Source organism: Tachypleus tridentatus, chromosome 12 (assembly GCF_004210375.1).
Source record: "Tachypleus tridentatus isolate NWPU-2018 chromosome 12, ASM421037v1, whole genome shotgun sequence".
Taxonomy (NCBI): Eukaryota; Metazoa; Arthropoda; class Merostomata; order Xiphosura; family Limulidae; genus Tachypleus; species Tachypleus tridentatus.
Window position 1 is genome coordinate 13,109,350 of NC_134836.1, and position 23,396 is coordinate 13,132,745.

General features: G+C 33.7%; 1 protein-coding gene across 19 annotated transcripts in view; it reads right to left on the reverse strand.

The window, feature by feature from the left end:
• LOC143234840 (uncharacterized) overlaps positions 1–23,145 on the reverse strand; it is a 94,676-nt gene extending 71,531 nt beyond the window's left edge. For 9 of the 19 annotated variants that reach the window (XR_013018818.1, XM_076472507.1, XM_076472502.1 and 6 more), the window contains exons 1-3: positions 22,980–23,145; positions 14,227–15,848; positions 11,996–12,125 (exon numbers count right to left, since the gene is read on the reverse strand). Coding sequence is in view for 10 of the 19 variants with exons in the window: in XM_076472507.1 (XP_076328622.1) it covers positions 11,996–12,125; positions 14,227–15,759 (1,663 nt within the window). In the remaining 9 variants the exon portion in view is untranslated. Of the gene's footprint in view, positions 1–11,995; positions 12,126–14,226; positions 15,849–21,773; positions 22,009–22,882 lie in introns of those variants that run through there. The other 10 variants (XR_013018824.1, XR_013018822.1, XR_013018819.1 and 7 more) reach the window with 3 other exon arrangements.
• Between the last annotated feature and the right edge of the window lie 251 nt (positions 23,146–23,396).

Consider the following 23,396-nt stretch of genomic DNA (forward strand, 5'->3'; position numbering starts at 1 on the left):
ATCCCTTTCAACAATAACTCCTTGTGATGAATTCAAAGTAGCATGAGTATATCCCTAATTGCCTTTGAATGTAAGAGGAGTTCTCTGTGTTGAGATGTGGATGTTTCCACCAATATGTCACCAGAATGAAGTTTCTTTATTGACTTTGGAAAGTCAGCAAGTCCCTTTAGTCCCTTCTGAATGAAAAAGGGAGAATCTACCCTAAAGATGTTACAGATGTTCAGGATTGCTGCTCAGAAAGATGTGGTCATTTACCAATGGACTGTTTTTTCACTATTTAAGTTTTTATTTGGAGGATTCATAATAAAAAAAAGAGTATTTCAGTGCCCATTGACTTCACCCACCATGAAGCCCTATCAGGGGATGCACTTCAATGCCAAACAAGGACACTGCAGCAACACCAGGGTTCCATGAGCACTACACCTAAACACCAGCATTAGATACAATGTCCACAACACCCACTGAGAACATCCAACTTTGGTAATTGATTGATCGTAGCCCAAGTGCACCAGCCAACTGATCCTGGGGGGTCCACCCCTATGCTACCTATCTACAGGAATTCAAGGCCAAAGTGGTATGTTAGGTTTGGACCCCTCAACCATCAGGATCCTCTCATCCCCTTCACCAATCACCATGCCCAACAAACTCATGGGAGGATGTTTAGATCCCAGAGGAGGTAAACTGAAAGAACAGAGCCTTCCCTGGGAGGTCCCCTCACCATATATAGGAATACACACTGAGGGGTTGAAGAACATTATACATATAATTTTTATTGTGTTTTATAAGAGATGCATAATAGCTATACAAAAAATACTAGACATAATATATAGTGTTATATAGCATAAAATAAAAAATACACATTTACCTTTCCCCTTTTTTTATCAAGAAACAAACATCAGTTATAGCATTAAGAATATTTGTTCAATAAATTAAAATTACATTATTGAAACAAATTTTGGTTTCAACAAATAAAACCAAATATCACTAATCCAGCTGAAACAACTTGTAAAAGCAATTTTGAAATAGGTAAGGATTGAGTATATGAGCTGACTACTACTATTGTTTGGTAATAACAATAAGTCCTGAAATAACAGGCAGGTTTGGAAGTTGGCTAACATTACTCCTCTTTTTAAGGGAGGTGATAAAAATTGTCCCAGTAACTACAGGCCTATTAGTCTTATAACAAATAGTTAACATGATTTTGCTTGGGAAAAAAATCTTCCCTTACAGATCTTTCGACATTCTTTAAAGAAATTACACAGATAAGGGTAAGGGTGTGGATTTGGTATATCTGGACAAGTAACACTGAACAGTAGACAGGAGCCATTCTGTGTTTCTACAATGATAGAGGAGTCAAATATAAAAAAGAGAGATAGGAAAGAAAGTAGAGTTGCCTTCCACAGTAGCAAAATTGTTATGAAGGAAAGTCCAGTTCTGATAGAGGAATATGTAAATGCAGTGAAAAGGCACTAATAGCATAGATGTTTAAATTATGGTGACCACACACAAAAAAGAAAGAGGAAATATGTTTTCAGATAAAGTGGTATGAAGTGTAACAAGCTAAGGGTTTGAATGGGACACATGTGAGAGCAACATATAAAACATCATTAAAGTCCAGATCAGGTATTTGAGTAAGATAGGGAGGTCAGTGAAAAAAGAAAAACAGAGTGATGAAAATAAGGAAAGAAAACATATTGTGGTACCAAAACAGGTGAAGTTGTAGCAGATAATGCACCTTAATAAAAAGTGATGATGTAGCTCAATAAACCATGGTCAAACAGCCAAGTACAAAAAAGGCAGAGCAGTAATTCATAGTAGGACATCCAACAGGAAATGGACCAAGGATAAAAGATCTGTCACATTCACAGATAGAAAGACATAGTGAAAGGGTGATACAAATGTGACAAAAAGAAAGCTACATGATTAGAAAGTCTGGCCTGATAAGCAACAGATTGAACAAACCTCCAAAGTAAGGATGAAAGGATGATATTATTGAATGAAAATGGATGTATAAGTTTGAAGCAATAGATAAGGGAGGTTGAACAGAAGAAAGAATTTGGTTTTTGAATTTTGTGGAAAGCTACACAAGGACAATTTTTACCAGTTGTCCCTAAATTAGCAGTGAAAGAGGGAAGGCAGCAACTCATCACCACCCACCATTAACCCTTGGGTTACTCCTTTACCAATGAGTAGTGGATATACAAGGACAATTTTTACCAGTTGTCCCTAAATTAGCAGTGAAAGTGGGAAGGCAGCAACTCATCACCACCCACCATTAACTCTTGGGTTACTCCTTTACCAATGAGTAGTGGATATACAAGGACAATTTTTACCAGTTGTCCCTAAATTAGCAGTGAAAGAGGGAAGGCAGCAACTCATCACCACCCACCATTAACCCTTGGGTTACTCCTTTACCAATGAGTAGTGGATTTTTTTTACTGTTACATTATAATACACCCACAGCTGAAAGGGCAAGTATGTTTGGTGAGACAATGATTTGAACCTGTGACCCTCAAACTGCAAGTTAAACAGCCCATTCACCTGGCCGTGACAGCTCCAGAGAAAGAGAATCTGGACACTAAACAATGAAGCAAAAGAAACTAAGGCTGAGCTGACCAAAGAGATACCACCAGTAGGACCCAAAAAGGTATATCACCTATCAAGGTAAGGGCTCAAAAGAGGTGGAAAGGCATATAGAAAAAATGTGATACCAGTCCCGGTTGAGTGTATCAACAGCCACAGATGAAAGATGAGGAACAGGGAATCAGAAGAGAGGAAGTTTGGAGTTGAGAGGAGTAAAAAAATACATCTATAAGATATATCAATTGAGAGCAAACCCAACAAAAAATGCCAGGATGAATGGATAGAATATGAGCTCGTCAGGACATGCAATCTACCACAAAGTTCATAGCTCCTTGCATATGACAGTTAATAAGAGAAACTTGATGTAAGTTAGTCCATAAGAACAGGTCCAATGCATAAAAGGGTTCTGGAATAGGCAACCCCTCAAGAGTTAATGTAAGAAAGTTCCATGACACTGTCAAAATGGATCATAGCTAACTGGTCCACCAGAAAGGCACAGAAAGGAAAACATATTTGCATATTCAGAGAATTGCTCCAACTTGAGATCGATACATCAGTGAAGAAATGAAAACCTAGTATAGGTAAGAGAATGCTGAAAGTAGTATTGGCTCAGTCTAGTCGCCATGACAGTTCCTCAAGTAGAGAATAGAGGATGTTTGCAATTAAGTAAAAAATGTTTCCAAAGAAAGAGTCTACTAGACCCTCATGGTTACTAGCAGATGCACATGTATGCATGCTGTAAAGGAACAAGGAGTTCCAGAAAAGTCACAGTCCCCAAAAGTGAAATAATCTCTTGCACTGGATAAGAATAGGAAGTACAAACTGTGGTGTCCTGGCACTCCAGATGTTACAGGCAAAGGGAAAAAGATTCAGTCTGATCACTTGACAGAAAACCTAAGAGGCAAAAGCAAGTCCAAAGGATAGAGCACTGGCCACTCACTAGACGGTGAGGCAGAGGGAAGGAAATGGGTATAGGAGACATGGGAGACGAGAAAAGAATCGAAATCATGAATAGTTCTAACAAAACTCAAGAAGTCAATGATCTGTCATAAAATGGCACCATAAATGAAGAAAAGTAGTAAGTCAAGCTCCTACTGGACCAGACTGATACTGTTGGCAATGTGATGCACATCAGAGAAAAAAATGACAAGACGAGGCACCCAAAAGAGGGGCAGATAAGTGTTGGAAAAAGAAATTATGGGAAATTGTAACAGATGCCATACTGGGCTCCAACTAAGAGAAATGGGCAACAAGATTGAAAATGTTAGGTTGCTGTTGTAATGATGAAACTCATGGCTTAGACTCAGAAATCATGTTAAGTACATAATGCTACAAAAATGGGGAAATATGTAAATCCCAAAGAGAAGATGTTGGTTAAACAAACACAAGTTAAAATCGCATCATGACCTAGAAGATCTCAACAACACTAAAGCTCCATGTACAAATTGTGAGTTGAGGATGATAAACAAGCCAATGTAAAGGAAATAAGGGAAAGAATGTCACTAGAGAACCCCTTGAAATTTTAGTGGAGAGCCTCAGAGAGTAGATGGAGGATAGAGAGATACTGAAAGAGTTGTAAGAGTAAGACAAAGGCAAGAAAGCAAATCCAAATAGAGGGAGCAATAAACCAGATTTGTTTTCCTCATGGTCAACTTGGAATTGAGGGGTATTGTATGGATGGGAATACAAAGTCATACATAACTGATGGATCTCACAACATATTGTACAATTGCTGTAATGTCCTCAACAGTCAACAAGCTTCTGTAAGCTACAGTAGAGAGAGAAGCCTGTGATAAAGTTGAGAATTCATGATAATAATTAAAATTTTTGAAACAAAAATGAAAGTTTCATTTATGACTGTAAATCTCATCAAATTGAGTTCATACTAGACCATGTCTGTTCAATACAATGCAAAGGAAAAGAATGAAGCTATCAAGAGTGTAAGTACATAGAGGTGGTTACTGTGCATAGAGGTTGCATTGTCCTCCTACTAGTAAAGGGCATTTGTCACATGATGATGTCATCATGCACCAATGCAATTCATGTTAAATATGTGAATGAAAGTGGGAGTTCACTCAATGATATGGCATACATACCAAACAGGCAGACATGAAAGGAATATAGCATTTCTGTGTACAGAGGTAAGTTACCATCTCAGAAAAATTTAGATAATTTGTTGAGTTGGACAAATGAATGGCAGATGACTTTTAATTAAAACATACAGATGTTGATTATCATAATTTGAACTATAATTGTGATGAGAATACTATTACTAGTGTTATGGAAGAAAAGAATCTTGATGTTCTGGTAGATCAGTTTCTTATGCCAATTAAGCAGTGTGTTGTTGCTTGTGGAAGGGCAAATAGGATTTTATGTTGTAGCTACAAAATATTAAATATATGTCTATAATTTATGTGTATAGGCTTCACCTTGGAAAGGGTTCAAAGGAGGATGACACCTGCAAAAAAAAGGTTGAAATATGAGGGCATGTTAGCCACCCTTAAATTGTCTTCTTTTTTTTTTTTTTTTTTTTTTAAAAATGAGTTATGGAGGAATCTGATTGAGGTGTTCAAGATTGTTAAGAGAATTGATAATGTTGATGCAAGGGGGCAAAAGCATAAATTTTGGCAAGATAGGAGTAATCTTCAATTAAATTTTATTTTCAAATAGGGTTGTTGGCCAATGGAATGGATTGTCTTCTGATGTGGTAAAAACAATAAATTTATGAGAGTTTCAGTGATAACTTAATAAATATTTAAATTATAAGGTCTGGCTTAGTGTAGTTCTTTCTTAAAGTTTAGATTAATGAATGGGACAGCCTAGACAGGCCAATAGGTCAATCAGTATCCAAAAATATTATGTTACTGAAAAAAGCATTAACAAATTTTTAGCATTGATAGTGCACTATGCATACTTCAACTTTACCCAACTATAGTTTCACAAACGATAAAGCCTTGAGTTTTTCTTGATTGGCTGGAACTAAGAACACAAATAGCAAGTAACAAAAATCAAATAATGTTTATCAAACATATTATTTGAACTTGTCAATAGGACAACAAATTAACTTGAACCTGAACTGGCTGCAGATCATATTGCTTAACAAATTGCCATAACAAAAGCAAAGATTCAAACTCATACTGTTACTGAGACCACACTTGTTTTGTTGTGCCCAATAACAATGTTGTATACCTTGTGGGTTTCCCATAAAACTGCATCCTATTGTCTTAAAATGTTTTCTCTGTTATATATACTGCTGCAATTTCTCTTAACAAACAGGTTTGCAAAGAACTAGAAACCACTGCAACATAGTTTACAGCCTGTAAATTTTCACGTACAATAATATATAACTGAATCTAAACAATATATAAAACAATTTTATTTGTTGTCAGGGAGGTTGTTATATGTATCAGTCATCACAGGGTATGATGACTACAATTGAAATCATGAACTAGTTTTTTTTTTCAAATATTATTTGTTTTAAATCTAAAAGAAAAACTAATAAAAACACAGAGACAAAACAGTATTAATAACATACATCACAATACTGTTTTTACAGTTTCAAAAGCAAATAATGATTATCTCCAAAATGTTTAGTAATGGAGCCCAAAAATGTCACTCAGAATATCCTGGCTTATAACAATAACAGGTGACCTACCCAGTTGTAATGCTGACAGTTTGTCTTTAATGGTAAATATTTGTTTCATACATGCAGTTAGGTTTGTAATACTAACTCTAATAAATTATTATCTGGATTTGAATTCTCTCCCTTTCTATTCACAAACTTTAGGCAATAATTGATGAAGTCCTTAGGTTTGAAATGTTGTTGACTATTTCCAAAGTGTTAATGCTGAAAATGGAATTAGTAAAATTCAACACATCCATGTTCTTTATCATATCAATAGTCTTAGAAAGTTAGATTTCTGTCAAAGAGGCTTGAATTTCTTTTATACTAACAATATCATTCCCACAATAGTCACATAACACCTTTTTTGTTTACAGATACTGGTACATGACTAAAAGCCTGTTACTGACCAGTGTTACTAAGCACTTAAAGTCCACCTTCCACCTTATGAGTCATAATTTCATGAAACCGAGATAAAATGATGCAGTTCATCATCAATAAAAATAGGAGATGGCAACAGATTTTCAAGGATCACTGATTTTGCAGGATTTTCAGTACTGAAAAATATCTTCACAGAATTTTATAACTTTCCAAAAATTTCAAGACCAGTATGGTCCCTGTGTATAATCTACCTATTTTACACTAGAAGATTACCATAGTATATTTATCAATTATTTATGTTAAAAAATGATACCAACAAACACCAAAACTAAAAACCAGTTTCTTCAATAACACAGTATTTAATATATTAGTATAACTAGAAATAGGTAATGCTAAAATTTAAAATACACTGATTCATCAAATACTACTGATATTTATGGCTATAAATCCTTTAATATTTTGCATGATTTAGAAATCACAATTTTAAAATTTTTATACTAAGCTAAGCATGCAAGTTATTTCTTATAATATACAAGATGAATGTCCATCATGTGATGGTAATAACAATAAATTGTTCTTATCAAAATTATATGTAAATAAGTGTTCTATGAACATGTTTTCTATAAATTAATTATAATCTAGTAATAATATGCAGTTTAAGAATGGCTATCCAATTTCTAGTATCTATTTAAAACAACATTTTTATGTACATTTGGTCATCTTTAAGGATTGCATGATTAGAAATTTGACCTCTACATATTTTAAAGTTATGTTCAATTTTTCTTCTTGACAAATCCTTATACAAGGAAACATACAAAATATTTATTCTCATACATATTCCAACTTTGTCAACTGTATGATCTGCAAATTATTAAATGTGATGGTAAAGGCAGTCAATTTCATTATAAATTTCAGTGTTTTCTCTTCAGACTGTTTTTCTGATTTTGGCTTTGTTAGTTTGCTGAGTTAAAGAATTGTGTTTTCATTTGGGCATTTTCAAAAATGAAATGTGCTGTGGGTAAAATGTGGGTTATTACAGAATTGTAATAGAGTGTTTCTACTGGACATGCTTTGATAATGTTGTATCAAAGTGTCTCCTTGACAACCAAACAAATGTAATGAGGAATTTTGGACAATGATTATTATTTCTAGTTACCAGCAATACCAAGCATGGGGTATCCAATTTGATTTTATTACTCATTACGATCTCTACAACCCACCCTCAAATCTAATTACATGCCCAAAGAAGGGCACATTACAATATATATAGTTTTATGCAACTTCCATATAAGTTGGTACCGTAATGCTCAAGATAACAGTGTGATAAATAGATGCCTTTCCATATTTATGTAGTAAATATGTAATAAATAAAGGAAGAAATTAAGAACAAACACATTATAAGTTAAATATTTAAACAATATTAATGCTAATGTAATTGTTAATAAAACTAAGATTAAGGAAAAATTAGAATAAAACTTTATTTATAAGACATGCACAAAATTGGTTGTTTGCTTTATGCATTAACAACCAATTCACTGTACCTTGAAAAACGACACCAGGAAATGCAAAACGCAATTACATAATCCTCCTTAGTAACCACATGGTCTTGGTTGCTTTTTCAAACACTAGTCACACATTCCACAGATTGTAATTTCACTAGGCTTCCGCTAGCCATTAGCCACATCGCCATTGGCAAAAAGAAACAGTCTGTGGCTAAAATATCTAGTGTTGGTTTCACCACAGTGGCGAAAGATGATAATTTTTTGGTCTTGGATGGTTTTCCTTTATTTATTCTGCTCAAGTTTTAGTCTTAACAGCTTTTATGGTTTTTATTGCCATCCATGCCATTAATGACGACAAATGACCAGAGGTGCCCCCCAGCAAGTTGAAGAAACAAGAAACTCTAAAATCTACCACCGACTGTAATCTATATTTTTTTTATAATGTCTTTTTATGATTTCAGGGATATGACAACTGACAAAATAAATTCAGAAAAAAAATTATTACTCAACTGTGCTAATGATTTCTTTTATTTTCATTTCTTATGCTACATATTTGATTCTGCCCATGGTACACACAGTAATCAGAGAAAACCTGACTTTCATCAAACCAACATATAATCTGTATAAAAGTGGAAATCCCAAGTTTCGTTTGTCATGTGTTTGAATTGAGATCATGACAACTCCTAGATCAGATAAAAAGATGTCTAAACAGTTAGATATATAAAGTTTTTTTCAAAAGAAGGTCAAAGCACAAAAACCACTGATGATAGGAAATCCAAAAGAAAAGACAGCTCTGAAGAAACTGAAACTTGCAGCAGTGATCAGACTGTTGGTGTGAAAAAAATATATACCCATGATTTTCACATAGTTGTTAAAGAAACTTGGTTTTCACAGTTTCCTTGGCTGAAACATGTTTCCCAACAAAATACATTTCATTGCAAATTATGCAGGGACAACAAGAAGACAAATATTTATGCTACCACTGGGAAAACTGCTACTAAGCCTAAAAAAGACGACTTGGTGAAGCATGCACATTCAAAAGATCATCGCAGTGCAGTAGCATCACAAGTTTTGAAGCATGTCAACTGCTGCTGTGAATGTGTATGTGGGCTATAAAGGTGGCATTCAGGCACAGATAGCCACATTACTTGTACAAGCAAAGGAAGTCATCCCAACTGTGAAGTTTCATTCCCTCTTTTCACTACAAGTATTCAATGTAAGAATATTCTTATTCTAGTATTAATAAGATGTTTTCTGTTTTCTACAGTATTTTCTTAAAACAAAAAAGGCAATTTGACAATTTTCTAAAAGTGAAACATTTTGAAAATATCTATCAAAAATTAAGCAGCTAGCCAACTCTTCCAAATACCTTTGTTTATTACTTTAATTGGTGGTCTTATTTTAAAACACAAGTTCTCATATATTTTTTAACAGGGAATGACCTCTCTAAAGAAACTACAGACTCAGTCACAAAGTGGACCAGAAAACTTCATATACACTCACAGCCAGTCTCTGGATGATATTTACAGTGCCCTAAATCATGTAGTTCAGGATGAAATGCAGGCAGACTTTTGGGCATCCCCCTTTCCCATTTTTTGCTCTTGAAGCAGATGAAGCAACTGAAGCAGGAAACACCTCTATACTGATAATTTATATCAGGTATCTTTCATTGTTAGGTGAGGTTACAAGTCAATTCCTTGCTGTGCGTGAGCTGACCAACACTGGGGCTGATTCTATATACAACACAATGCACTCAGTCATGGCAGATCGAAGATTGTTTGATGTTGACTTGGTTGGACTTGCAACTGATAGTGCAAATGTCATGGTGGGAATAAAAACAGGAGTTGCTACAAAATTTAAGGAGGAATGCCTCTGAATAATAACAAGTCATTGTTTGGCACACAGATTACAGTTGGCAGCTGAAAAGACAACAAACCAGGTGCCATACCTTGTAAAGTACATTTCAGTTTTGAACCAGTTTGCAAAAAGCCTGAAATATACTCTCAAGTTGTATTGGGTTCTGGAGGAGAGCAAAGAATTGCATGGAGAGGAAAGGAACAAAATCAAGCAAGTGTTCTTCACACAATGGCTCTCTTTTAATTATTCTGTCCAAGCACTAGTCAGCTGTATTGCATCTGTGATAAGCTGCCTGCAGGTTGTAGCAATGGAACGTGGTACTCTAGGCCGAGCCTTGCTACAAGGTCTAATCCAGCAAATGTCATGTTACAGCTTTGTCATGATGACACATTTTTTGGCTGATGCTGTTGGCATTCTTGGACTTTTGTCAAGATCTCTAGAGAGAGATGATTTATCTTATGATCAGGCCAAAGCAATTATTGATGGGTCATTCTGTCAATTCAGTCGCTGGTACACATCCCTGGTCCTTACACACAGACTGCACTGAAGGAACTCCCACAAGCTCCTTGTGCCAGTAGTTACACTTCTTACAGAGGCCATGACATCAAAGATATTGATAAACAACTTAAAAGTACAGATCGGCTGCTGAGTCATTTGTTGAAGAACTGGTCACAAGACTACAAATAGCATTCCCAGACACTAACATAATGTCATTTTTTTCAATATTTAGCCCATATCACAGCAGAGCAGTATCAGATGAGGATGATCTGAAGAAACTCATCCAGCACTTCTCTCCTTTCATCAATGAGGATGAGGCACTGACTGAATGGCTGCTACTAAGGAACATAATAGAACAGGATGCTCACAAAAACAGAAACACGAAGAGCTTCTACAAGGAATACATCCACCAGACCCATCAAACTTTTCCAAATCTGTCTCAGCTTGCAGCAATTGGATTAATAATTCCAGTTACATCTGTTGACTGTGAGTGGGGAATTAGCAGGTACAACAGCATCAAAACAGATGCCAGGAGCAGTCTCTCTGTGGTAAAAACAGAAATGTTACTGAACTTATCCATGGAGTCCAAACCTTTAGATAATTTTAACTTCGACTCTGCATTCAAATACTGGGTCACTCACAAAGACAGACGTGGGTACCATTCCCTGTTGAAGAAATGTGCTTCAGAACCTCAGGTGTCAACTTCTACCACATCTTCTGTTGAGAATGATTTGGCTGAAGAACTGCCATTGGATTTACTACTTACTAGTCATGCTACTGTGTTCTAGTTTTACGTCATTTTTTTGTTTCTGTGTTATTTTGAGAAATGTATCTCTTTATCATGTTTATTTTGTTTGTTTGTGGGAAAGATTGCTGGGGAATAAAAAAATAGTACAAAACTTAATGTCTTGTGGATTTTCACATAATTATAACTATTTTTTACTGGATGAAATTGATGCATATTAAAAGTCATGCACTACATAGTTTTTGACGACCTAAAATTGCAACAAAACAACTGTCACTGTGGCTAAAAGAAAATTACTTTGTTTAGCCACAGTGGCTAAGAGTTATTTTTCTAGTGGAAGCCCAGTTTCATATTACCAGTCAGCTTTCTGCATACAAATCTTAGGGTCAGTTTACTATCTTGTATGATTATAGCAGCCCTAGTCAATTCACTTGTCACAATTCCTTACTTCAGATTACAATATGGTGTGACCATGGTAACCTCATTCAATGTGTCATAAGTTTTAGTTTACCATATGGTATAAGTATAATAACCTCAATCAACTCAACTGTCACAGGTCCGAGTCTCAGATTACCATTATAGTATAGTTCCAGTAAATGAGTCTATTAATTATTCAGAAACTCTTCAGCTGCAGTCCAATATAACATTCAACCTTAGCAGCAAAATAAAGTCATTACCCTCAGTCTCTTGGATGACAGGCTATTGAAGAATATAGTCTTAAACATGCTTGCTTTACAGTTTAGTATACCTAGATAATCAAAGCATAACTAAAATACTAAAATTTGTTATTTGATGCTCAAGATTTACCTGCAGTAACAGAAATAGGGGGATTTGTCATCTCTGTATTAGAAGACAGTGAAACTATGGACACTGTTCCATTCTTGTGTGGTGTGGTCATCGAAGCCGACCGACATATCAAGGGGTTAGTAGATGTTGCCTTTTGGGGGAAAAAAAAATCAATAACAAATGAGTATATTCTTTTAAGAAGGTAAACTTCACCTCTTCTGACCTAGCGTCTTTACTAATTGTGTATGCAGACGAGATGCAAATGTAAGCATTTTAAAAAACTAATTCAATTAGTTTTTACTACTCTTACTTTGCTGACAGATACACTCATAATCTACAAACAAAAGATTTTTTTTAAACTACAATTCTCTTCTTGTAAAATATACTTTTCATATACCACAACATGCAAAAAATCAAAGGAAACATTCTTTTTGCTGTACATTACATAAAAACACATGAAGATAAAGTTATACACTCACTACCCTATTACTTAATACAGAAATTAAAATTATTTAACTGTATACTGCAATTTTATGGCATTTTACCATGCACACAGCAAATGCAATACAAAACATTACATTCTTCATCAAATTAACAGAAAATATGAAAACTAGAAAGAGGGTTTTAAAGGCAATATATATATGTGAAATTGAAAGCTAAATGAAAAAATACAGAAGCTCTAATGAAATGGTACTCAAGGGAACAACCAATAAAAATGAGTGAAACAGTCGTCAACTTATGAGTAACAGAGGTGATCATCTGTTATAAACTTGTCAGTTGTAAAAATGTACAAGAAATACTGAAACATATTCAGTCTGAAGAATGCAACATAAACACTAAAGTTAATTGATGTGATAAAAGAGAAGTACAAACAGCCACCAGTGTGCTCTTAATTGAAAGCATAAGTCGTACAAAAAAAGATACTAAGTTTCCAATGGAAACTACTCAACTCCTATCAAGAAAAAAATGGGTTAAGTAAAACATCCATACATAGACAACTGGATGGAGAGCTTTTAATTAATTGGGAAAGATTAGCTTTACAGTACTAACTTATAGATATGTTAAAAGTACACATATAACCTAAAATAATGAAGTAATTGCAGAGTACACAGCTAATTGCATAAAAAGACTTAGTTGAGGAATATCAAAAATAGATTATAAAAATTCTCAAAATTGATTTACAAAATAAAAACTTGTAGCAAATATGAAATATATAATGCTCCAATAAGTGGCTTCAAACAAAATCAAAGCAGCTTTAAAAAATGATGAAGAAAGTCAGACAACATAACATTTTATGAAAGAAACAGAGAAGGCAAAACAAAAATTTAAATTAGAACCAAAGCTGGCAATGTGTAAAAGAGAATAATAATATACTTCTGTATAGAGCACATGGTTTCTTAATGCTAGAAGGTCTGTCTCAAAAAATAGTATTTTCCACTAATAAATCATTTTCTGTAATTATTTACAAAGAACTCATTTGATCACTAAAGAAGAGAGAAATTCTCAAAACAAAAAGTAGAGGTACTCAGCTGGGTGAAATGGACCTGTTTTTAAAAAAGAAAATTATGAATCCAATAACATAAAAAACAACAAAGCAGCTGATATGATATACTGTCCATTCCAAAATTTGATTACAATTTGTATAAATGTATTTTTATTTTATATTATTCTTCTCATTAATAAGATGAATAAAATAAAATTCCAGATTTTTACTGCTCCTCTTCATTATAATAATAAAGTGCAGCTAAAAAATTGACTAATGCTGAGTCATCAAAAAATATTTAACTGAATTTCTTTTTTGGCAAAGAAATATTTACACTGATGAGTACGTCATGCCTGAAGAGGAAAACAAAGTTTGAAGATGTATATATATGTGTGTGTGATGATATATAACATCAGTTACTAAATTGTTTTCAGCAATCCTGCTTATTATAAATACTTTCTTAAAGACACAATAAACAACTTATGATATTACCAATATGTTAATAACTGCTTTTATGTATCACATAACCATCACATAAAAATGATAAAATCGGTAAATTTAAAGGTCTATGATAGAGAATTTGTTACTTTTTGCAACATTTATAAATTTTTGAAGTGTAGAATCAGATAATATTTTCACTAAAGCATTAAATTGACTACAAAACTTAAAATGCTTCTGGTTCTGTATAAACTGATGAAATATATTAGGGAATTAAGTTTTTCCGAAGGGGAGACTCGCATATAAAAATTTAGGTGCAACAAAAACTCACCTGTAACTTGTTTAAGCCAGAATCTGTAGAGGAACATGAACACAAAGGATAATCATAGGTTTCTTTAAAGTCAACCAGTGAACCAGTCTGACACACAGAGGAAAGACAATCTACAGAAGAAGTTGATGTTATGGATTTTCTGGCACCATACATTAATGGACGGATTTCATTATTTTCAGTGACACCTTCTGGAGTTTCTTCCAAGTATCTTAAAGTACTTGAATTATTTTCTTCTGTAGAGATGGATTCTCCAACATTGTGATTACTTCTCAAAGGCACATAATGTTTTACTTGTGTTAAGCCACCATTCAAAGACTGATGGTTAAGCCATTGGTTTGATTTCTCAATTAACCCTTGTTTAAATAAATTGATTTTAGAAGTTAGAAAATTATCTGCACTACTTGACATACCTGTTGGAGTTGTATTATCATCTTGCAATTGCAAACTATTTTCCATATTTATTTTCCTGATACTGTCCACAGTTTGGTGAAATGTTTTTTTCAGATTTAGGTTTTCTTTTTGTTCATGTAAGGTTTCATAATTAGAAAAGCCACTGTCACTTTTATCTGAACTGGAAGTAAAATGTGAGTTTAAAATAGGTTGCTCATCCTCAGTGGTCAATATAGACTTATTTTCAAAATGTTTGATAAATACACTAGTTGCCTGCCACTTTGCTAAAGAGTTTTTCAAAGATGAAGGAATAGCATGAAAACTGACTTTTTCTCCCTTTTTCAATACATCATCTAATTTATCAAAATGTTCTCCTGTTGGATTTTCAATGTCTCTCATGTGGAAGAAAACAATTCTGTTTGGTAGGTTGTCTTGTTCAATAAATCCATACCGATTAAAAATGTTTTGGATTACCCCATGGCCATTTAAGATTCTATTCTCTATTTCAGAAATGTTTTTATCTTCTATATTTAAACTGTAACCTTGTCTCCAAACTTTTGTTGCACGATAATGAGCTTCACAACCCTCTGGGCCTCTTTTGGCATTCAAATAAACAACATCTCCAGGTTTAATATTATATTCATAAAGCTTTGACTTCGTTCCATCTTCAAAGGTTCCAACATCAAAATATACAGTAGTTTTTACAGGCTGTGTAATAGTGATAAAACCATAAACTGGAAATACTCGATAAATTTTACCAACTGATTCACAAATTTTATCAAGTGATATGGAAATGTTTTGCCTTTGGTTTTCATCTATATTTTCAGTGTTTACTTCTTTTTTATGGTTACTTACAGATACATGACAGGTTTTATCATGTTTACATAGAGCAGGCCAGACATTATTTTTCTTGTCAATATAATAAACATCCGGATGTTCAGATAAAAACTTTTTCAAAGCCGTTTTAGAAGAACCAAAAATATTTCGAACTTCCACAGGAAGCTGAGATGCATGACCAGTAAGGTTTTGAAGCGATATGCAACCAAATCTGTTAACTTTTTCTGTCCAAAATTCTATTAGTTGTTTTTCTGACCAAGAAGATGAAGAGTATTTTCTTTGTGCTTCCATTTTTTCTGAATTCATCAAGTAAACAAGACAATACTTATTTGCATGTGAAATAGGAAGTAACTCACTTGTAGTCTCTTTCTTAGAGAAAATTTATATCTTTATTCCTGAAAATAGAAAATGTAGAGCCATGTGTAAAGATAATGCAACTAAGATTTAACTAAACAATGTTATGTCAAATTTGTTGCACATTTGTTAAAGAAATTTGCTGATTATATATGAAAAGGAAGCTTCACTGTAAGATATATATCACACAATGGCCTCTTTTTCTTTTTTTTCTTTTAAGCAAGAGAATGAAAATATTTTCACCAGATTATATTTTTCTTAACCACCAAATTTAACAAAATCTTTACAAAATAGCTTGGAAGAAAACTGGTTAATTTACTATGTCATTAGAGTTGACTTTGCATTTAATATTTATCATATTATGAAATGATATTCCATAAAAATAGGTTGTCTTGTTTAATAAATCCATACTGACTAAAAATGTTTTGGATTATCCCATGGCCACTTAAGATTCTATTCTCTAACACAGAAATGTTTTTATCTTCTGCATGTCATGAGCCTTAAATAAAATTTCCACTCCTAGATGTATTAATATTTACATGAGGTCAAAAATACATGTAGGATCAAGAAGACAAAACAATAAAAATCCTATAACTCAAGCACTTTCAAAAGTTGGACCTTTTTTCTTTAAAAGCATTCCCAGTTTGTCCCTGAAGAAGAAAGGCCCACCTTTACTAAACTACAGTTAAACTACACTCTTTACTAAAGGAGAGCAACACATCCTCTGTGCACAGAAAACATGATCAGAACAAGCATTTTATCAAAGGCTTATTCTTAATAAGGCAAAAGGTTCTGTGAAGAAGTTCTATTTGATATATGATTTTTGGAAAGGAAGATGTTAACTTTATAATTACTACTCTCCTCTCCACAGAATAAACAGAAAGAATCCCACATTGATGAGGTGATGGAGGAGCCAGTGTAGATGAAAAAATGAAAAGGATGAGATTCTTTTTGAAATTATATCATCAAAAAGAGAAAATACCCATAGAACATAATACTAATTTCTTCTCATGCATGAAACACTTTTTTGACCAATAAAGGTCACAGAGCAAGATGTAATGTCTAAAAGAAATTCTGAGTGATGCTACAATATTTCATATGTGAACAGAATGGAAGGCTGCTCAACCAAGCCTTCGTATCATAATGGTAGCTTAGCACAGGTGTGTTGTATGGCAAAAGTAATACTGTATTGGAGATATACTTACATAAAATACTTACTAGAATAAGCAATTCAAGAAGGAATCACCTAAGATCTGTATCTCAAAGAAAATGCAATACCTATTTAGTTGGTAGAACCACCAGAAATGTTCTGAGTCTTATTGTAGAGATAACTTACACTACTCTTCCAGATAAAATGCCCGACTCTACTTTCCATTGAAGGATGTACCCACTCAGTAGGAATGATAAAGCATCCTAGCCCTACTTTTCATCTAAGGATGCACCCATTCAGTCTCATACCAGTGAAACAGTATTAATGTGAAGGGAGAACTCTTGATACTGACCTTCTCAGCAGCTTGAGTCTTGGTAGAAAGGATTCTGCCATTTCTCAAACAAATGAAAAGACAAAGTGGATGAAACAAGCAGAAGCAGAAGTGTACAGACTAAACAAGGACTTTATATCATCAGTATAAGGTCTCACACTGATAGACTGGGAATGGGTTACTGCAAACAGGAACAGTAGGTGCCAGTCAGATGTGATGTCAAATGCTTTTTGTTTTTCCTGTAGTATATGGCCAACAACAGTCTTGCAGAAAACCCTTTCTCAATAGCAAGCAATGAACAGATGCAGATTGACTTAATACTTTGTTATTTTCCAGTCAATGCAGATTTCAGGTGAGAGAAATATCATCTGTGAAACATGATTGGCCTCATGGTGGGTTATATCTTCTTCAGCATAACGACAAAGAGATACAAAGATGATGGAGCTGTAAAGAAGAAGAAAATAACAGTCTCTGGGAAGATTGGAGAATTATGATATGTGCAGAGGAATATTAAACTGAAATGTAATGTAAGTTATAGACACAAACCTGTCTGTGGCCATCCACATTATTGCTTACAAGGTCTCATCCAAGGGATGTCAATGGCAAAAGGAAAGATAAGTTGTAAGGTGATGAACTTCATGAGAGGTGAGATTAAAAATGTTGAAATTTATTTTCTTCTATAAAAGAATACACAACCTTTGTGTTTATTTTCAATCCATGGAGATAAGTCAGAAGGAAAAAGAAAGCAAACAGAAAGAAAAGACAATTGTCAGAATTGTAGCTATACAATATATACAGCACTTTACTGACTAAACAGGGCAAAGGAGACACTTAGGATTAGAATGATAAAACTATGTAACAAAATTTTCACTTTTTCTTGTTCCCAGACAGAAAATGTTATTTTCCAATTGCTTATGTCTAAAGAAATGAAAAAGATCTATTTTTCTCTTCAAACTTTGCTTTTCTGACCAGAGAGTATATAACAATAACATGAGGGGAGAATATATTTGGGGGCTGATAAAATCACATATCTCGAAAAACTACTCTCTTCCAAACATTTTTGTTTATTTATGTATAACTTTAGTATAAATACATGTAAATCTTGATTCATATGTTGCTTTATTCAGACCTCAAGTAAATTTGCCTATTTTTACATAGAAAATAGGTTCATTTCTAAATTTCATTATCTGGGTCACAAAAGCAAAGTTTGAAGGAAATAATGGCCATTTTCTGTACTTTTACAACATAAACAATTAAGAAATAACACATTTATCCAGGAACAAAATTTGAGTTACAGAGTGTAATGAAAAGATACAGCAGAGAAGGTGCATGAGAAAACATCTGATTACCTTTCTGAACAGTACAAGTATTGGTGAGAAAACAGCCATCTGGGAATAAAATTAACATATCCCTATGATAAAGCGTGCGGAAAACATCTAAGGCAATAATGAAGAAGAGACATCTTCTGCAAGCAAAAAGAAAGTTGTCTTTAAAGAAAGATAGTACAGGGAATAGTTGTTCAAAAGTTCGAACAAGAGCCCAAAGAACTAAACAGAGATTCCAGTTCAGAAGATGAACTTGACAAGCATGACAATAGGTCTGGAAAAGATCTAAAAGAATTCGAGAATGAAAAAGCAAATAGCTAGGGAAGAAATGAAAGGCCAAAACACACACATTACTTTGTAATCCATAACTAAAAATGTATAAACCACTCTTGAAAAGCCAGGTAAAAAGAAAATGAAATGAAAATAAGCTGGATAAACCAAATAAGGGAATGATCAATGGATCAACACTGCATTCATAAAGTACAAAAGCAAATAAAAAATGGACTACTTCCTGAGAAAAGTCTGCCCATCTTACAAGGGATTGGACAAAATCCATGAAAAAAAATCAAGGCATGATAGACTATGGTAAAAAAATGAATGTTCCAGGCTAAATAGAAAGGACTTCCAAGAGAATGAAAAAGCAAATAGCTAGGGAAGAAATGAAAGGCCAAAACACACACATTACTTTGTAATCCATAACTAAAAATGTATAAACCACTCTTGAAAAGCCAGGTAAAAAGAAAATGAAATGAAAATAAGCTGGATATACCAAATAAGGGAATGATCAATGGATCAACACTGCATTCATAAAGTACAAAAGCAAATAAAAAATGGACTACTTCCTGAGAAAAGTCTGCCCATCTTACAAGGGATTGGACAAAATCCATGAAAAAAATCAAGGCATGATAGACTATGGTAAAAAATGAATGTTCCAGGCTAAATAGAAAGGACTTCAAAGAGAATGAAAAAGCAAATAGCTAGGGAAGAAATGAAAGGCCAAAACACACACATTACTTTGTAATCCATAACTAAAAATGTATAAACCACTCTTGAAAAGCCAGGTAAAAAGAAAATGAAATGAAAATAAGCTGGATAAACCAAATAAGGGAATGATCAATGGATCAACACTGCATTCATAAAGTACAAAAGCAAATAAAAAATGGACTACTTCCTGAGAAAAGTCTGCCCATCTTACAAGGGATTGGACAAAATCCATGAAAAAAAATCAAGGCATGATAGACTATGGTAAAAAAATGAATGTTCCAGGCTAAATAGAAAGGACTTCCAAGCTGGAAGAAGTAACTGAGGCATTAAGAGGTGCAAGAGTCGAAATCAAGACTGACTGAGAAGACCAAAGAAAAGGAATCTGGCAATGGATGTCATAAATAAGAGTGCCCTTGAAGAAGGAAGGAGACGTGAATTCCAAATCACAGAATTGTCAGAGCTGAAGAGTTGAGAATAGGTGACCATACAAGTGGAAGACTGATGTTCAAAGAAGTGGCTAAGGTATGCATGAGAAGATTTCCAAAGTGGTAACAAATCTACTAAAAAGTCCAGGGATTGAAAAAGCTGTTCTGTGAAAAGATACAGGTCTAAAAAAGATTGAAAATCTCCATCAAGTGCAAAAGCTCCCAACATACAACAGACCTACAACTGAATGTGGTGGTGGTTATGGACCCAGAGACAGGAAATCTAAAGCCAGAAAGCTGAGGTCCTGAATGTCTTTTTTTGTAGATATGTAGATTGATATAAGAAATTGTCATGGAATTATCCAAATGAATCATAACAAGACAACCAAACAGATGAGTCAAAAAATAATTGTTAGCGTATTAAGCAACAAATTTCAAAAATATTCCCAATAACATGCAAGCCTGATAAAATCATCTTGATAGCAAGAGTTGAAGAAATACAAGAGAATACAGTGAACCTATGGAAATATTTCACTGACTGGCCAGGGTCGACTGGAGGAGATTCATATGAATAAATCCAAGAACATAAAAATTGTGAAAAGTCAAATTCCCCCAAATGAGACAGAACCTATCATGTAAGAAGAAAAAGGAAGTATGTGACCTCTGGGAATCTGAAGTTCAGTTTATTGAAGACACAATGGAAAATGTTGAACCTGTGCTGCAAATGAATTGAAAAAGGCTCTCAAATGAATCAAATACATGGCAAGGGATCAATGCAAACATGTAGAAGTTAACCAGCAAACTGAAGTAAGAGTACTCCTGAAAAAGAAGTGAGGTTATAGCTGAAGATGTTTGTGAAGCAAGAAGTTGAGCCAGTAATTAAATTTAGAAGTAGAACAAATGCATCCTATGTGCAAATACTCTCAGAAACTGAAAGAAAATTTCAGAGACCATAGTAAATTAGAAAGAAAGACCTCAAAATTGTAAAATTTAACTGTCTTGAATGAACTCGAAAAGCAAGAAGCAGATAGACAAATTGGAATAAAGAAAAAAGTGTCCAAAACCTAAAATTGGTAAACATTGTCCAGGAGAGAACATCCACTTCATGAGAAATAATTTCTAATTCTATGAACTGAGTGAAAGAATCAGTTTCACAAATAGTTGGACAATTACCAGTCATCAATCTCCTATCTCTCTGGGAACGACGAAAAAGAGCATAAACAAAAACCCCAGAGAGGAGTTGAGGACCTGTTCAATTCCATTTATAACCTGCAGATTAGGCATTGCCTTCTTCAGGTACTATAGATACAAAGAATCTGATGACATAGAAAAACAATCAGAGGTAGAAAGAGATGACTGAATACAAATAGACATGGAAAGTCCATGAGAAAACAGTTACACAAATGTTTTCTTTTGCAAAGACAGTCCATAGATGTGCAGAATGATATGGCTGAACTACCAGAGAGGCCCAGCATGGCCAGGTGGTTAAAGTACTCAACTTGTTATTCAAGGGTTGTGGGTTTGAATCCTGGGGCATTATAATGTTATGATCAATCCCACTATTCGTTGGTAAGAGAGTAGCCCAAGAATTCATGGTGGGTGGTGATGACAAGCTGTCTTCCCACTAGTCTTACATTGCTAAATTAGGGACAACTAGCGTAGATGGCTCTCGAGTAGCTTTGCATGAAATTAAAAAACAAACAAACGAACTACTTTTATAGAGCCAAGGAATGGCTCTACAAAAAAGTCACCTTTGAAATCTGTTATGGACAGCCCTTAATGAGAGAGGATGCCAAAAAAGTATTGACAGGACAAGCAGCAGGAAAAAGGTGATTCTGCAAGGCTTGGTTTCTTTTTCATATTTTTCTTTAGAAGCATTATCTCAATCAAATGCCATTTTTGTAAGATTTTATTGAATCAAAGTTGTAGTTCTGTGGTGTTGACAACACACCATTACATAATTTCATGTAAGGTGTATCATAAAGTGCTGCATTACAAAGCATGTTTTGACAGACTGTAGTTTCAAATACTCTATGGATCTGAATCAATACCAACCAAAACTTTTACATTGTTTCCCTCCAAAGTAACAACAAACCCAAAGTAAAAACAAAACAATGATCAATCATTTACAGCAAAAAAAATGAAAATGTAATATACTGCATTTACAAAAAAAAAATGTATAAGTAAGAAATAATAATCACAAGTAAAAATACTAAAACTATGAAACCTTCTAATAAGTGTTTTATCCCAAAACCATTTAAAGTAATGCACAAACCTAAGCAAGCAAAAATTTCAATAAAAATCAGTAAAGGTAAGAATTTTAGAAAGGACAATTTTGTACTTGTACTTAATAATACAAAAAAATGTTACAACCTGAGTTAAAATTGAGTTGAAATACAAAAGTAAAACAATTCACAAAATAACCTGTTCTACTGGGGATGAGCAATAGTTGAAATAGATAAAAGTCAACGATGAACAGTTATAACTGTATAGTTTTTTGTTAATAACTTAATAATATATATTTCCACTGATGTACGACAAACCATGTATTGACTATTTTGCTTTAAACTTTACTAGTCTTTAAGTAGCCTACTACTAGTCGATGAATTAGTATCATATAAAATACAGCATTTGACATATAAATTATAATACAAAGGCCTATAGTATCAATAGCGGGTAACATAGCTCGCACATAACAATTAGGTTATCGACATGTTTAAACAACAAAGGAAAGACAAATTGCAAGACTACATTCACACAGTAACACTAAGAAATGTGAAATAACACTATTAATATTAACAGTAAAATTATGAATGAGAAACTCAGAAAGCGAGACGCAAAATAAAAGAAAAAAGCCCACTTGTAGAGTAAAATATATGTGTAAAAATGGCTCGTTTGGGTTGAGAAAATTTTTTACGTGGAGGAGCGAACAAATTCAACAATTAACAAATAACCACCTGGTTCAACAAGAAATCTTAATTCTTTGTTGTTAATTATTCACCAGGTCACGTCTATCGTAAATTTTAATTTAAACCTGAAGTTAAAATCATACCACCAAGTTTACACTTCGTTTTAACATAATTCAAAAACATCTACTTCCGTAATGGTAAACAAGCACCAGAAAGCGCGACATCTCGTAGTGTAAACAATTATCCATTGAAATAGTTTCGGTATTTTATTTCATAAACAGAAAGAGAATAATGGTAATACTTTGATATATTCCGATAATGTTTGTAATCCTTTTTTTCTCTATTAGTTTTACAATAGCATTTTGAGCAGCATTTTACAAATTCACAAACTTACGTTATTTAACATAAAATAATATATTTTATTCTAATAAAAATAGCAATGGTCTTAAAGACAATAAAAAATAG